This window comes from Arachis hypogaea, chromosome 1 (genome assembly GCF_003086295.3).
Source record: "Arachis hypogaea cultivar Tifrunner chromosome 1, arahy.Tifrunner.gnm2.J5K5, whole genome shotgun sequence".
In the NCBI taxonomy this organism is placed as follows: domain Eukaryota; kingdom Viridiplantae; phylum Streptophyta; class Magnoliopsida; order Fabales; family Fabaceae; genus Arachis; species Arachis hypogaea.
Genome location: NC_092036.1, coordinates 32,474,410 through 32,492,509, shown reverse-complemented (window position 1 = coordinate 32,492,509; position 18,100 = coordinate 32,474,410). Strand labels below are relative to the sequence as shown.

At 33.0% G+C, this 18,100-nt stretch overlaps 1 protein-coding gene across 1 annotated transcript; it reads left to right on the top strand.

The window, feature by feature from the left end:
• The first annotated feature begins 9,138 nt into the window (after positions 1-9,138).
• Positions 9,139-12,401, top strand: LOC112801533 (probable serine/threonine-protein kinase PBL19). The gene is made up of 4 exons (XM_025844325.3): positions 9,139-9,818; positions 10,398-10,658; positions 11,112-11,234; positions 11,615-12,401. Exons 1-4 carry the CDS (start codon positions 9,456-9,458, stop codon positions 12,035-12,037), a joined length of 1,170 nt encoding a protein of 389 aa, XP_025700110.1. The 5' UTR covers positions 9,139-9,455; the 3' UTR covers positions 12,038-12,401.
• The last annotated feature ends 5,699 nt before the right edge of the window (positions 12,402-18,100 follow it).

Here is an 18,100-nt window from a genome sequence, read left to right as displayed (position 1 = left end):
AGAAAAGACACGAAAACACTAATAAAGTATACAATTTATTTTTCATTATTTTTTTCATTATTCTTGTTATTTGTAATTATATTTTTTATTATTATATTCTTTTTAATTTTTTGAATGAAAAAAAAAAAAGAGAATTTATTCTACTTTATCATCAAATAGAATACAAAAAAAAAATTATATTTTTATTCTTTATATCTTATTTTCAGTATTTTATCCTATTTTTAGAAATAAACGCAACCTAAGGACACGGATCTTCTTGGTTTTCGTAGGCTTGAAGGGTGCAAACGAATTTAATTTTCTTTCTCATTTTCACATGCATCGATTGGGAAAATTCCAGTATCATTTTCGTAATCTTCGAGAACAAAAATGGCATCCAAATTTTTTTTTGTTTTCACGGTTAGCAACAGCAAAAACTTTGTAATTTTTGTTTTTGTAATTTTACCTGTGAAAATGCAACCAAATGTATAATTTAATAAATTTCTGTACCTAATTTATTTGAGTAAATTATATTTTTTATTTAAACAAATAAAAGCCATAAACTGCGAAACACTAGCTATTAGGAGAATATCACCTCAATTTCTTAAAAAAAATAATCAAATCAAATTAACTAAATGACTAATATTCCAAACAAAGTAAACCCACACCTCCCTTAGCTTATATAAAGTTGTTGGAAATTAAGCACGAAAGTTGACCAAATTGAATTTTAAACTCTATCTACATGCTAACATTTTTTGGCCTTTTTTATATATATAAGTGGAGTAGGAGTAAATTAACATTAAGCTGCTTTATTTGTTTCGTCAAGATATTTGACAAAAGGTAAAAGTGTTGAATAATGAAAGAGCGCAGCTAATAAGAGCACTTTACTAATTCAAGAGCCGACATACAAATTTGTAATTACTATTCCATTTCAACACTTGATTTGGCACAAACCTTCTTGTTTTCGGGAGTGAATTTTTTCCAATAAAAAAAAAATAATATGCAGTATTTAATCTAATTATTTATTTTTTTATTTATTTCTGATCCTGTTTATAAAATTAAAAGTAAAAAATTATACTGTATTTTATCAAGTGTTTAAAAAACTAAAGAGGATTCATTTCCCTCGCTTTTCAGTCTTCATCATGTTCTAATATTAAAATCACTATAGTCGCAAATACATATAGCATGGCTTTTATCTCCCTTCCCTTTTCAATTACATTTAATTACGAGTTTTAACTACCATAATGCACAAATGGAATTTTTCCTTTCCTTTTGGGGGATTCTAGGAAAATTTGTTGTATATTATTTTATTTTTAAAAATCTTTAAAATAGTACAGAAACTAAATAAAAAAGAGAAGCTTTTTTTTTAAGAAATACTAAAATAACACTATTTTCCTCTTCTTTATTTATAAAATATATATTCTTTTTTACTATAATTTTTTTAAAAAAATTTCTTTAATCTATTTTAAATTTTATGTTAATTAACGTTAACTTTATCTATTTTTTTAGAAAAATAATTTATTTTTTATAAGAATATTTTTTAGCAAAAAATTTATTTTTTGTGATTAAATTTTATTTACTAAAATATCTTTTAACAAATTTTTTTTATTGATTAAATTATTTGTTTTGTAAGATACCTTTCAATAATTTTTCAATAATTTTTTAATTATTAAATCATAATTTTATCAAAGTTTTTTTAATAATTATTTTAATACTTTACTATTAATTTTTCGATATTAATACATATTATTTAACATTAAATTAAAAATTCTTACCACTATTAATATGTATAACATTAATATTAATAAATAATTTGTTTCATAAAATTATTAACAACTTTATCAAAATTTAAAAATAATTCAAAATGGATAAATCCCAAATTTAAAAAAGATTTAATTACTCTGCAAGTTCCTATAGTTTTATCGAATTTTCAATTAGAACCATATAATTTTTTTCTTTTCAATCAGGTCCCTATACATTAAATTTTTTTCAATTTAGTCAAAAATGTATAAAATAACAGAATATTTTATTTAAAAAACAAATATTCTCACGATTGGGTTAAAATAGTTAATTGAAGACATCTCTATTTTTTAAAATACCAAAAGAACCCTTGGTATTTCTAATCAGCCCTAACTTGTTCTCAGAAGTTCTTCAGCAGTCGTTGCTCTTCCGTCGCTTGGTGTCGCCGTCCTTGCTCTGCTCTAATATGTTCGTGCGTCGCTTGTCTCGTCGTGCCTCGCGAACTCCTTCCTCGACCAACTCTCCCCTTCCCTCTGCTCCGCACTTCCCCAAATCACCCCCGATTGCGCCCTAGCCACCGTCATTTTTCGACTGGCCCATGGCGCCTCCTACACCGCCATGGCGCGCTGCTTTGGGATCTCCCTCGCTTGAGTCCTGCTGCGCTTTTTTCACAGTCTGCAAGATCGTGACTAATAAATTAGGGTACCTCTTCGAGCTACGCACTGATTCGGAGAGGGTTGCGGTGGGTTTAGGGTGGAGCTCGCTCCCCAATTGTTTTGGCGTTGTAGGACTGGATAAATTTGCGATTGAAAGAAAAATTTTGGGTGAAGAAGATAGGTTCTTGATGGTTCAGCCATTGGTGGATTTTGAAGGTAGGTTATTGGATGTTTCAGCTGGATGGCCTAGTACATTGCATCCCAAAATTGTTTTGCATCACTGATGCGGTATTTTACAACCCACAAACTAACCGGCAAGTGCACCGGGTCGTACCAAGTAATACCTTACGTGAGTAAGGGTCGATCCCACGAGAATTAAAGGATTAAACAACAATAGCATTTGATAGGATTAGTTAGACAAACAGAAAATAGTGTTTGGAAGTTCAAAAGTATTAACAGTAAATTCAGAATATTGAAGACAGACAGATAAATAAGTTGGGAATAAAATATTGAGAAAACAGTTAAGGTTTCAGAGTTATCTATTTTTCTGGATTGATTTTTCTTACTAACTATTTTAATCATGTATGATTTAATTCATGGTAAACTATATGTGACTAGACCCTAATTCCTTAGACCTTCGTAGTCTCCTCTAAAATTCATTAACTGTCAATTCCTTGGTCAATTAATTCCAATTAGAGGGTGATGATCAATTTCTAGTTTATATGTGATAAACCCCATTTGTAGGGTTTATCTTGTATTGAATTTAAGAGATTTTATGACCTTTTACCCACATTTATTCAATGAAATGGCATGGTTTTGTAATTGTCTCCTTATTTGTTCTTAAGTGTAGAAACATGCTTTCTAGACTTTAAATTAGCTAAATTTAATTCACCTTTGATTCCACTAGATGCCGTGATATATTTGTTAGTGATTTCAGATTGAAAATGCTAGGAATGGATCAAAGGAGTGAAGAGAAAAGCATGCAAAGTGGGGAAATCATGAAAGGCCAAAGAATTGAACTCGTCCATGGACGCACACGCGCACCAGGCACTTGCGCGCACCTTGCGAAATACCCCATGGACGCGTACGCGTGCTGTGCACGTACGCGTCAATGCTGAAATATGATTTTTTTTTTAATGAAAAACGTGGCCAGCGAATTCAGAAGGGTTGTGAGACCCAATTCCAACCAACTTTGGCACCGAAATACTATTTAAAGCCAAGGATTAAAGAGCAAATGGACTTTTAATCATTCACACTCATTAAGATTAGTTTAGAGTTAGTTTTAGAGAGAGAAGCTCTCACTTCTCTCTAGGATTAGGATTAGTTCTTAGATCTAGGTTTTCATTCACTCCTTCTTCCACTTCTCTCTCTCAATTCTTTGTAGTTACATTCATTCTTCTTCCATTCTTTTGTTGTAATTTCCTTTATGTTGTTCTTGTATTTTATTGTAGATCTACTTTTGTTCTTTCTCTTTTCTTTCAATTCAATTAGAGGTAATTCATAATAATTTTGTTCTTTCTTATTGTTGTTGTTAATTCCTTTCAATAATTGTTGTTAGATTCCATTCTTATTGTTGATTTACTATGCTTTCCTTTTGTGTCTTTCAAGTGTTTGATGAAATGTTTGGTTGGATTTTAGAGTAGAATTTTATGCTCTATATCTTGTTGTTTTGGAGTGAAAGAGAATTACAAAATTAGATACATCACAAGTGTGAATGCAACTTTAATAGAAGGAAATGTAACATTCGTACGGATAAATTAAATGCTAATTTAATTTGGATCCAATTTAGACAATTAGACCCCAGGGCACACGCATATATGACTTCCGTAATCTCTTGCTAATATTTAAATGCACATAATAATAATAATAATAATAATAATAATAATAATAATAATAATAATAATAATAATAATAATAATAATAATAATAATAATAATAATAATAATAATATGTGTGTGTGGCTGTGTGCTCTTTTGCCACCATTTGCATTTGCTACTTGTTATACTGGCTAGCTGGTGTACGTTTTCAACCGACTGTGTCTTTTATCGTGGAAACATGAAAAACCTGTAGCGTTCTGTGGTTTAAGGTTCGGTCCATAAATCATCATCATATTGAGAAAATGTCACTTTTCGTTTTGTCTTGTACGTACCAAATAAAAATTGTTATTACATCTTGAAAATGAAACAAACGTGTCCTCGTATCCAATGAGATAATTAGCTCAATATGAAAACGGATTGATACTATCTGTTATAGCGAGGTAAATTTTGCTCACACATTAGATGTTTTAAATTACAAAAGAATTAAAAACTCTTTCGGAAGGAGGCAAGTGACTGTTGGATCGCCGTTGGAGCTCTTTATCATAGGATAGATTTCCAAAATAAACTAAGAGAAAGAATATAAAATAAGAAGACATTATATCTAATTGAATACTTTAAGATAATAAATGAACAAATTTTTTATTTTTTTTAATTTGGGATTAATTTTACTATTTTTTACACTTGTAACATTAATAATTTCATCCACCACATATGAATATTCATCTATACACTGTCGTACTACATTATGAAACACGTCACTCGAACCACTTCGAAAAGACTTTCGATGTGTCACCTTGAATACTCCTTAAACCAAACCGATTAATCATCAGCTCTGATACTACTTATTGAGTCGCCATGAGAACCTCTCCACCACCACCAAAAAAATTTTATGAAAAAATCAAGTGAGAGAACATAAAATAAAAAAATACTACATCCAACTTAAAACTTACTCATTTTATATTTTTTCATTTGATTTTCCTTCGAAATTTTTCTAGTAAGCGAGAACTCTCCATAACGACCCAACATTAATATATAGTTATATACTGATTAACTAAACTTGTTTAGTTGTAACGTTGGAGTAAAATACTTTTAAAAAAAAATAGAAATAAAAGTAAAATCAGAACTAAAGGTAAAAGTAAAAAATTATTATATATAGATATAATTATAAAAATATATTTTTTAGAATCATAAATAACTAGGTTATGACATATATAAAAATATTTCTTTTAATAAAATTATAATAAAAGCCCAACCTTCTACAACAAATAACAACAACAACAACAACAAAGCCTTGTCCCACTAAGTGGGGTCGGCTACATGAATCAAACGACGTCATTGTGCTCTGTCATGTATCATGTCTACATAGAGACCGTTTACATGTAGATCTCGTTTGACTACCTCATGGATGGTCTTCTTAGGTCTTCCTCTGCCTTTCGCTCTTTGTCCATCTTCCATCTCATCCACCCTCCTGACTGGATGTTCTATCGGTCTTCTTCTCACATGTCCAAACCACCTGAGACGCGATTCAACCATCTTTTCCACAATGGGTGCTACTCCAACTCTCTCCCTTATATCTTCATTCCTTATTTTATCCAATCGCGTATGACCACTCATCCATCTCAACATCTTCATCTCTGCCACACTCAGCTTATGTTCGTGCTCCCCTTTAGCCGCCCAACACTCCGTACCATACAGCATAGCCGGTCTTATAGCGGTGCGATAGAATTTACCTTTAAGTTTTAAAGGCACTTTTTTGTCGCATATAAAACCAGATGCACTCCGCCATTTTGACCAACCTGCTTGGATCCTATGATTTACATCATGTTCAATCTCTCCATTATCCTGTATGATGCACCCAAGATACTTAAAACTTTTAACTTTTCGTAGTATGTTCTCTCCAATTTTCACCTCTATATTGGAGTTTTCCCTTCTCAAACTGAACTTACATTCCATATATTCCGTCTTGCTACGGCTTATGCGCAGACCATACACTTCTAGAGCTTCTCTCCATAACTCCAACTTCTTATTTAGGTCTTCCCTTGACTCTCCCATAAGGACGATATCATCGGCAAAAAGCATGCACCATGGCACAGGCTCTTGGATGTGCTCTGTGAGTACTTCCAAGACTAATGTGAAAAGGTATGGACTTAAGGATGATCCCTGGTGTAATCCTATACCAATAGGGAATTCCTCTATCACACCACCTTGAGTCTTCACACTAGTTGTGGCCCCATCATACATGTCTTTAATTGCCCGAATATATGCGATCCTTACTCTCCTCTTTTCTAAAACCTTCCATAAGACCTCCCTTGGTACCCTATCATACGCTTTTTCCAAATCAATAAACACCATGTGTAGATCCCTTTTATTACTACGATACCTCTCCATCATCCTTCTTAATAGGTATATCGCTTCAGTGGTAGATCTGCTTGGCATAAATCCAAATTGGTTCTCTGTTACTTGTGTCTCTTTTCTCAACCTCCGTTCTATCACCCTTTCCCATAACTTCATAGTATGACTCATAAGCTTAATCCCTCTATAATTTCCGCAACTTTGTATATCCCCCTTATTCTTGTAGATAGGTACCAAGGTGCTCTTTCTCCACTCATCAGGCATCTTCTTTGACCTTAAAATCTCATTAAAAAGCTTGGTTAACCAGTTGATGCCTTTTCCTCCAAGACCCTTCCAAACCTCAATCGGGATATTATCAGGTCCTACTGCCCTGCCATTTTTCATCTGCTTTAGAGCCTCTTTTACCTCGAAGTCTCGAATCCTTCGATAGTAGTCAAAGTTTTGATCTTCTTCCCTTGTGCATAATCGACCAAGGCTCGGACGAGTCTTCTGTCCCTCATTAAATAACTCGTAGAAGTAGCTCTTCCACCTTTCATTAATCTTCTCCTCTTGAGCCAACACCTCTCCATCCTTATCCTTTATGCACTTAACCTGATCCAAATCTCTCGTTCTTCTTTCCCGGCTCTTTGCAATTCTATATATACCTTTTTCTCCTTCTTTCGTGCCCAAAGACTGGTAGAGGCCCTCATATGCTCTTGTTCTTGCTTCACTTACAGCCACTTTTGTCTCTTTCCTAGCCGCCTTATATTTTTCCCAGTTATCTGCATTGCGGCATAAAGACCACTCTTTAAAGCATTCCCTTTTTATCTTTATTTTTTCTTGTATACTCGCATTCCACCACCAGGACTCCTTGTCTCTTGGTCCTATTCCTTTAGATTCACCAAAACTTTCTTTTGCTGTTCTTCTAATAACTTCTGCCATCTCCCTCCACATCTCTTCCGCGCTTCCATTCACATCCCACTTTGCCTCTTCTCCTACCCGTCTTAGGAAGCTTCTTTGTTCCTCACTTTTCATCCGCCACCACCTCGTCCTTGGGTTCTTCGTATGATGTCTTTTCCTAAACTTTTGCTCAACGCGAAAATCCATGACGAGCACCCTATGTTGTGTTGTCAAACTCTCTCCCGGGATAATTTTACAGTTAATGCAAAATTTCCGGTCGACTCTCCTCAACAAGAAGAAGTCGATTTGAGAGCTTGTCATGCCACTCTTATAGGTTATAAGATGTTCGTCTCTCTTTTTAAAACATGTATTTGCGATGAGAAGATCAAAAGTTGAGGAAAAGTCCAAAATAGTTTTACCCTCGGCATTGATCACCCCGAAACCATGGCCTCCGTGAATACTCCCATACCCAGTCACTTCTCTCCCAACATGGCCATTTAAATCTCCTCCTAAGAAAATCTTATCTCCCAAAGGTATGCCTTGAACCAAACTCTCTAGATCCTCCCAAAACCTTATCTTGTGTTGTTCGTCCGAACCCACTTGCGGTGCATAGGCGCTAATCACATGGAAAGCACCTCCCTCCACCACAAGTTTGATAGAGATGATCCGATCTCCCACCCTCTTGACATCAACTACGTCCTTCTTCCACTGCTTATCCACAATTATTCCAACTCCATTCCTATTCTTCACCTTTCCTGTATACCAAAGTTTGAAACCAGAAGAATCCAACTCCCTAGCCTTTGCACCAACCTATTTCGTTTCTTGTAGGCACATAATGTTAATCTTCCTCCTTGTCATGGTGTCCACCACCTCCATGGACTTTCCTGTTAGAGTGCCTATGTTCCATGTCCCAAATCTCAACCTTTTGTCGCTTCGACCTTTACCTTTTCCTTCGTGAACTAGCTTATTTACCCTCGTCCGTTCACGAAAACGCGAGAACCCTTGCTCATTTAACACTACATCCGGGCACCGATGAAGCGGCTCTTGCTTTGACACCGTACTCGAGCCATACGGCGCGTTGCTTCCGGGCAACGACCTAGCTTTAGCGCAATAATGTCTTTGATTCATGTCATGGGGGGTTCGGCTATATTTTTACGTTGGTTGCCGAAGACCTAACACAACCCTCCTCCTTTATCCGGGTTTGGGACCGACTATGTACCGCAAGTGTAACATAGGCGGAGTTAGCCCAACCTTCTATGTTGGGAAAAAATATTATATTATATAATTACTTTTATATAATAACTAATTATTTAATATCCTTTACATGTTAATATTACCGTACAAATAATTTAATCCTCTAAATAACTAATAATAAATAAAATTTAATAACAACTTTATATTCTAAATATTTTAATTAACTAAAAAACTAATAAAAATGTTAATGGTTTAACATAATATTCTTAAATTTTAATTTACTTTAATTTTATCCTAAAAATTGTTTATTTTTATCAAATGTACTTTGGCAGTTAAATTCTTAAAAAGTTTAGGCAATTCAACAATAACATGTAGAAAATGACAATCTGACCCCGTAATGGAACCTTGTTTTTATTTTTTCATTTTTTAAAAATCGAAGGAATAATGATAGATTTGATTCGCATGCAGACAGTAAAGAAACGGAAACGTATGAGAACTTTCAAGTGTTCCAAGTTTGAAAGGTCGTCTTAGTAAATGCCTAAGTTAAACCGGGTCTCACTTCTGTCTCTTTCAGTAACTCTTGTTTTGTTTTCTCTTCTTAACCCAAAGTATTTCATTACTGATCTATCTTCAACAACTTCTTATTAATTATTCTCCGTTCCAACTTCCCATTCATCATTTTCTTTAACTTCACGGAAGATCGATTAAACAGAAACTGTCTCACACTTTCCCTTCTTATTTTCTTCCTAAACCAGCTCCTATACATATATCATCCATCGTCTTCATTCTGTACATAAATTCAATTCAAAATTCATCTTCTGTACTTGGATGATTTAGAAAGATGAACTGTTTGTTCTTCAAGGAGAAGCGCAAGGAGAAGTGCAGGTCGGCACCGGAGCTGGAGCAGCAGAATCGAGGAGGGGCGAAGAAGAAGGATCCGGCTTTGAACCGCGCCACGAACTCCACCGGCTCCATACAATCGCCGAGAAGCGTGAAGGAATTGTACAAGGAGAAAGAGAAAGAGAGCAATTTCAGGGTTTTCACGTGGCAGGAGCTGAAAGATGCTACAAGCGGTTTCAACAAGATGCTCAAGATTGGCGAAGGAGGGTTTGGGAGTGTGTATAGAGGTTCCATTAGTCCTCCAGATGGAAAAGGTGAACCGATTGTTGTTGCCATCAAGAAGCTTAACCCACGTGGCTTCCAGGTACTATTTGCAAATATGACTTCCCTTGCTCCTATGATTTGGTAACTCTTTCCTTGCAATTGAAAGTGCTATTGTTTGTTGATCCTTACTAGATACATAGTCATTCATTCATTTGCTTTTGTCTAATGACTTATATTTTCGGATAAGAGTAAAGCAGGCGTCTTGCATTGAAATCTACCATGAGATTCGAATTGTACCAATTACGTCCTTGAGATTGACAAAATGCACCACATTAGTCATCGACAATGTTGCCTTGTTGTGGTATGCTGAAGGTTTTGTTAACTTTTTTCAAGTTGTGCTAGAAGAACAAAAGTTAAATAGATATCTCTAGAAACTCAGTGAGATAATTTCCTAGCATTTTAAGGGCCAACAGTGCTAAATAGTTTTGCTCAATGGGCATAAGAATGCTTCAATTTACATATACATTATTGTCTTCGTGTCATTTACAAATTTTTGCATCATTGGCATTGTTATTACTTATTTTATTTGACATTGAATTATCATCATTTATTTTAGACTGTATTACATAAAAATTGAAGTATGCTAGGATTCTTATGGTTGTTTTCTTTCCTTCTAAAGGGTCATAAAGAATGGCTTGCGGAAGTTCAATTTCTAAGCATTGTTAGTCACCCAAATCTTGTTAAGCTTTTGGGATACTGCTCTGTGGATGGCGAAAGAGGGATCCAGCGGCTGTTGGTGTACGAGTTCATGCCCAACAGAAGCCTTGAAGATCACCTCTTCAGTAAAACTTTACCTCCTCTTACTTGGAAAACAAGATTGGAGATCATGCTTGGTGCTGCTCAAGGATTAGCGTATCTACATGAGGGGCTAGAGATTCAGGTACCTACAATTATACTTTCAAGGAATTGAAATTGTTAATGAAAAAGGGAGTAAAGTACCAAAATGACCCCACCAAAAATAAACAGAGTGAATTTTTGTCACCCAAAATGCTTGATTCATTTGACAATGTACCTAAAAAATGGGTAATTTTGCGGGAACCGTGATATGTCATGGCTAATTTTCATACTAACTCTAGAAAAAGTTGATCAAGCTTTCTATTTCATTGGTCATATCATCAAGACTTGAATGTTTGCACAGCATTCTGTTTCTATTATGATAGAAGAACTAATGAAATGTGCACACTAGGATATGCAAACTTTTCTAGTCTATGATGAGTGTGATAATGCAGGCTCACAATGATGATGCTGATGATTATTTACATTCTTGTTCAGAATCATATGGTTGAATTTTGATTTTGGTTGATAATCTTTTTTCTTCTTTTTCTTTCTGAAGGTGATATACCGAGATTTCAAGTCATCAAATGTTCTATTAGATGAGAATTTCCACCCAAAGCTTTCAGATTTCGGTCTTGCTAGGGAAGGTCCCCAAGGTGACCATACTCACGTCTCTACTGCAGTAAGTTTATACTTTGCAAGTGATATGTTTTCTCATTCAAACTTGCATCAATTGAATAGCTGCCCAATTGAAGAGCATTTTCAATTTCAAATATACAATCACTTTGCACCATTCCTAAAGCTAGCTCAGTGATTTTATCACATTGCAATCCCTTAAGCTATGATTTTTATCATTGTTGTTAAAATACCTACAATATCTTGTTATATTTTTAATGTTAGATGGTTACAATATCTCAGCTAAGTAATGATTTTCTTTTTCTGATTCGTATTCCTATTTTAGTACTATTTTATCATTTTCTCTTATCCTTCATGGATCTTAACAATTATTTAAACAATAATAGTTTATGAACCTGAGCTCCATGTTGCTTATTTTGTTATCAGGTAGTTGGTACTCAGGGATATGCTGCTCCAGAGTACATTGAAACAGGTCACCTCAAAGTTCAGAGTGACATGTGGAGTTTTGGCGTTGTCCTGTACGAGATCATTACTGGAAGGCGATCGCTAGAAAGAAACCGTCCTACTCCGGAACAAAAGCTACTAGATTGGGTTAAACAACACCCTGCTGATAGCAACAGGTTCACAATGATAATCGATCCCCGTCTTAGGAACCAATATTCCCTCCCTGCGGCTCGCAAGGTAGCCAAGTTGGCCGACAGCTGCTTAAAGAAGAATCCTGAAGATAGACCAACCATGAATCAAATAGTTGAGAGCCTGAAGCATGCATTGCAAATCTCAGAAATGACAAGCAGTTCAAGCAATGTTGGCGAATCGTCACGATCGAAATTGGGCCGAAAAGGTAAATAGAAGCTTCCAAGAAAGAAACTTATTAGTCCTTTTGGGAGGAACAATAACTTGGAAAGAAAACTTTTCAGTTAGACATAAATTTGAATAGGTCTTGGCAATTTGAACTTTACTAGTTTGTTGTAGATCAAGGAAATTCAACCATTGGTAACATATAGAGTATATGTATGGTGCAGGTTCAGTGTAAAGTTTTTTCAAAATTAGAGCTTAGCAATGAGGGTGAGGCTATAAATATATTTATGTGTTAATCATTATTTATTTTGCGACTTTTCGTGAACTTGGTTCATTGGAATCTTGTTCATTTTCTCATCTACATTGTAGATTGTTCAAGTTTTAAGAAAGATGGAGAGAGCGTTTCAATTCTTCATGATTCCGTCTTGTTCTAATCAATTTTCATTTCTAAGACTATGGTGCTACATCTACATGGCTTAAAAGTCCATTCATGTTTGAGGACTTCCAAGTTTCAAGAGGAGTCAACACAGAGTTTTTAACTTTTAGTTATTATATATAGTATATAAAATTAGAGGACTAATCAATTAAGTAATGTCTTAATCAATTAGTATTGTGATTTGTTGAGATTGGTTGGGGGATACATTCATGCATAGATGTCAATGGAATGACCTTGGAGCTAATGTGTTTGATAGAAGAGGTAACATGAATAAAATTAGGTTAGGTTGTCTTGAATGTTGACTATTGACTGGAATTTGCACTAAAATATTATTATATTCCCGATCTAAAATTTTTTTTTGTCTTGTTCGTTGAAGATTTTAATGGTGGGGCAATTATATGGTGGATTATGTATCATGGTCCTCACTTCACTTTTAACCATTGGATTGACTAAGGACTTTCTAATTCAATGATAAATGGAATTTGACTATGGCTGGAAATCAGTACAATAGGGTCCAGCTGACCAGCACAAACCAACACTGAATGAAGCGGTAGCTTCTTAATAATTTCGTGTTGAAACTCGACCAATTGGTCAAGTGGAGAATACGTCATACACATGGCAGCATTCTTGTGCACCACTACGTAGTATGCAGGGTAAGTGTCTGTGATAAGTAACGCTATTTTTAACCATATAATGGAGGAACCGTTTCACATATACCACTGTTCTTTACTGATACAGTGATGTTTCATTCTTCTTGAACATTGTGAATTATAATAGAGTATAACGTTTGGGTAAGTTTTAAAATTGTCCTTAATATTTCAATCGTCTTATTTAAATCCCTAATATTTTAAAATTGACTCAATGTTGTCCTACTGTTAGGAATCCGTTAGCAGAATTGACGACGAGATAAAATTGAGACGCTTTTGAAACGTTAGAGACTTAATTGGGGACAAAAACGATACATAGAAATAAATTTTAGTTTTATTCTTCAATAATATCAGTTATTTTTTAATCACATCTAAGTAAATTACACTTAATCATATTACTTTCATTCTAAATACATATTACTTTCATTCTAAATAAATTTATTTTTTTATAATTTTACACTTAAAGTTATAAGTTAATACAAAAATATAAAAAATTTATTTAGAATAAAAATAGTGTGATTAAGTGTAATTTATTTAGATGTGATTAAAAAATAATTGAATATTATATACAGTAAAAAATTGATATTATTGAAGGATAAAATTAAAATTTGTTTCTATGTATCGTTTTTGTCTCCAACGTTTTCGTTCTATTTAAGTCCCTAAAGTTTTAAAATCGTCTCAATTTTGTCCCCGTCAATTCTGTTAACGGATCCTTAACGACAGGATAACATTGAACCAATTTTGAAACGTTAGGAACTTAAATAGGACAATTAAAACGTTAGGGACAATTTTGAGACTTACCCTAAACGTTGGGAACAAAAATAATACTTTATTTTTTATAATAAAACTAGTATATTTATCCGTAATAATATTACGAAATCATAATTTTTTTTAATTTACGTTGATTTGGTCCTGATGTTGTGAATTACGGTTAAAAAAAAAACAATTCAGAACCACTTTACTAAAACATTGTGGTGTCAAAAGCTCTTGTAGGTCAAGAAAAATAAAAATCAAGTAATAAGCAATTTAGTTATATTTTTTATATGAATCTTCTTGATCTATTTAATTTGTAAAAGAATTTAATAATTTATTAAAAATAATTAATTGAATACTATTACCAATTCAATTTCTTTTACATAATTTTGTTACAAATTTATTAATACATATCCTTGTGATTTTATAAATTATTTAAATTATATATATATATATATTTTTTAGAGACGTATGATATGTGTGAATTGCAATTACATCAAAAAAAAGAAAGAATAGGCAGTAGTGGAAAGAAGAGAATATAGACATGATAGTGTAAGAGTATAAGTAGCAAGGCACATATTTTAAGAAAAAATTTTGAACCAAAAAGATTTTTAATTAATTATAGTAAGAGATGGCTCAATTTTATGGAAATGGAGGACATGTGTGTGCTATGTTTCGATATGGATTCATAGGGGACTAGATATATATGTGGGACAGTATTTTGTCGGACCTCTGTATACTGATTTCATCAGTCTAACTCTAAATTCTCTTTTAGATTCCGCAGTCAGGTCAGTTTTATGCAGCTAGATCTACAGTCTTTTTTACGCGATGCAACGCCAAATTGAAGCAAACACTCCGCCTCCATGGCTTCAAAACTACTCATTGTCATCCCTGTGACGGGAAGACCATCTGTGGGAAGACCAAGAATTAGAGCCACATCTTCAAGAGTCACGGCACATTTACCAATTGGAAGGTGAAACGTATATGTGTCTGGGTGCCAATGTTCGATTAGAGCATTTACCAATGCTTTCTGACACTGCACTATCCCAATCTGAGATACATGATAGAAACTGGTAAGTCTTAAATGCTCTTCTACCCTATCGTTTTACCGATCCGGAGGAACTGGGTGGTTACATGTTAATATTATTAATTTTTACAAAAAAACATAACAAATTACTAGTCAGATAATTAACAATTAATAACTTACCATCATCAATCATTTTACTGAATCCTTATATAACTAATTATTCTAACTTCTAAAATTATTTAATTAATCCTTAAAATTATTTATAACTGCAAATAATAAAAATCATTACTAATACATATATTCCTAATCAAAATTCTCAACAATATTACAACATCTAGAATAATATCTAATATTAGTTACTCATTTGTTAAATATTTTTTCTTCAATAATAAAAAATATTAGTAATCAGTATATATGCCATTATTCACATTCTAACAATGTTAATAATTAACTTGCTAATATAATGATGATTACAATTAAAAAAATTTAAATATTCTCATAGTAAAAAATCTAACGTGCCTTAATAAAAATAATCCTACTGATTATTCAGTACTAATAATTTCTCACGATAACAATAACATTTAACTTCATCATAACAGTTATAGTTAATTTAAAAAAAAAAATTTAAAATGATTAACGTTCTTTAAACATAATTATACTAAAAATTAATAAAAAAATTAAAAACAAAATTACATTCTTTACTAAAAGACCTTATCATTCTGTTTACTTTTTTATATTCGAAAACTAACAAGAATAATAATAATGAATTTACTAATAATAATAATTATAATTAAAAATATGTAAAAAAAATTTCAGAATAATCTAACAAATATTAAAAAATAGTAATAATTATTCTATTTATATTCTTAAATTGCATTTCTAACAACAATCATAATAATTAAATTTTTAACAATAATAATTATAAACATAAAAAATTTATAAAATTTTAAAATTTTCAAAAAAAACTTGTATAATCAGGATCACTGAGATGATGAATAATATGAAGCTCAAATCGATCAACATCTTTAATTTTATATTTTTTGGCATGATTATCTCTTCCACCATGCAAAGCTCCACGCAAATACAGAGAAAGAAAGAAGAAGGTGACTCAAGTTGAGAGTGAAATATGAGAGTGAATTGTAATCGGATGGTGAGAGAGGGTTGAAGGGTCTTTGTTTGGTTTTAGGGCACTGTTCGGGGAGCAGCAACAGCTCGATGCGTGTGCAGGGTTGCCTCAACTCGGACCGTGCGATTGGTGCATTGCAATTCGGAGGGTCCGTGAGCTGTATGGAACTCGGAGGGTCTGAGTTCTAATCTCCGCTGCCTGAACCAAAAACAACGCTTATCGCAGGGTCTGTTTTGTGTTTGGAATTCGGAGGGTCCGAGTTATTTCTTCACTGACACCACAAACTTGTGAAGCACTTCCCACCCCCATATCAGAGTCCTACACCATGTGTGGGTCCATATGCAAATTAAAAAGCGACGAGGGATTTCATGTACTATATTTTACTTATCAAATTAGTTATAATAATAATAATAATAATAATAATAATAATAATAATAATAGAGTGTGAATGACAAAAAAATAGAAAAAAGAGAGACTGAAAAAGAAGGAAAGAGATAGAAGATACGAGAGAGTGACTTTTAAACTCATTTATTTTGAAGATAAAGATTTTATTTTAATTGTAACGAGAAAGAAGAGTATTATTTCACATAATAATAATATTATTATTATTATTATTATTATTATTATTATTATTATTATAGAGGGGAGAGAATAGAGAAAGATAGAAAATGAGAGAGAGAAAGAATGAGAGAATTAGAAAAAATGATAAGGGAAAAAGTTTATTATGAGAAAAAAATTATTTTAATTATAATAAAAGAATATTATGTATTATATTTTTGTGGTTAAATTTGTAATAATAATAATATAATGGAAATAATAATAGACCTCCTTAATTTTGAAAGAAAATAATTTAGTTCAATTCAATTGTAATGAAAAATATCATGTAGTACATTTTAATTGTAAAATTAATAATATATAATAAATATATCAAAGGATGATATTAAGATTAGAATTTTGAATATGAAATTGTTTATTTATATAGCATAGTAAAAAAGAGATTTGTCATTTTTTTGTCCACTAAAGGAGAGATTAAATTACATCCTCCTCTCATACTAGCAACTTCACGCCTAGCTAACTTTTGTTAGGATGAGCTGAGGCAATGAAGGGGAATTAATTCAGGAAGGTGAGTGTTCAGAAAAATGTTGTAGTGCCCGATGTGACCAGCTGTTTTAAAGTTCAGTTGTTCTTGTGTGGTTGTATTGCCAAATATGTCGTGTAACCCACTATAGGCAGCGAAATGCAATAGCTAGGCTATAGGTTGTACCGTCACTTATTGCCTGAGGTTAGACAGAAAAAAGGACCAGACCTCCCTCGTCTCTCCCTCAATCACAGCAAATACAATAGACAATATGTTTGAATTACCATCATGGATAATAATCATCAGTAAAGTACTTCCATATTTGCCATATAAATGAGTGTCATCAGTCGAGATAAATGTTTGCAATACTTGAAAGCTTCTACCCAAGGAGAAAATGTCCAAAACACCCAATGAAACATGGCACTATCATTATCACCATCTATGTTACAAGTTGTACCCAAGTATCTAAATCATGAATTTTGTTAGGACATGTTAAAATACAATGAACCATAAATAACTAAATAAATGCAATATAATCAATCTTACCAGATAAGTACGTCTGTATTATGAATAACCATGTAGGAAGCTCGTTATACGATGCTTCTCAATCTCCATATATCATTGCAATGACTCTCTCCATTGCAAGCCAAATTTTCTATAAGATGTCTTGTAACCAAAGTGATTCTTAATGGCTCATTAAAGAATTCTTATGCTGATTGTAGGATCCGCCTTTACCATAGTGAATGTATTCAGCTACCACTTTTGAATCCAATCTTCCATGGTCCTCACCTAATGTTGTTTGCATGCAAGAATGTGGACCACTATATTTCCTAATTTTCTATTTTTTCTATTTTGGATGATATAAAATGTGTATGTTCCTTTGACATCCTGCACAAACTGGGTGCATTGTACAACATACTTTAACTGGTCACTCTCTAATATCTTATACTCCACAATCCTCCTGATGCTATTTATTTTTATCGCCGTCATGACTTCTTCTTTGTTTTTGAACCGCTACCCAATCTCAAAGTCATGCATTAAATTATT

What these genes read in the sequence shown, in the direction of transcription:
- LOC112801533 (XM_025844325.3), top strand. Translation starts at nt 9,456, where the DNA reads ATGAACTGTTTGTTCTTCAAGGAGAAGCGCAAGGAGAAGTGCAGGTCG. An exon ending in ATGAGGGGCTAGAGATTCAG is followed by an intron (nt 10,659 to 11,111) that starts GTACCTACAATT and finishes TTCTTTCTGAAG; the next exon opens with GTGATATACCGAGATTTCAA. An exon ending in ATACTCACGTCTCTACTGCA is followed by an intron (nt 11,235 to 11,614) that starts GTAAGTTTATAC and finishes TTTTGTTATCAG; the next exon opens with GTAGTTGGTACTCAGGGATA.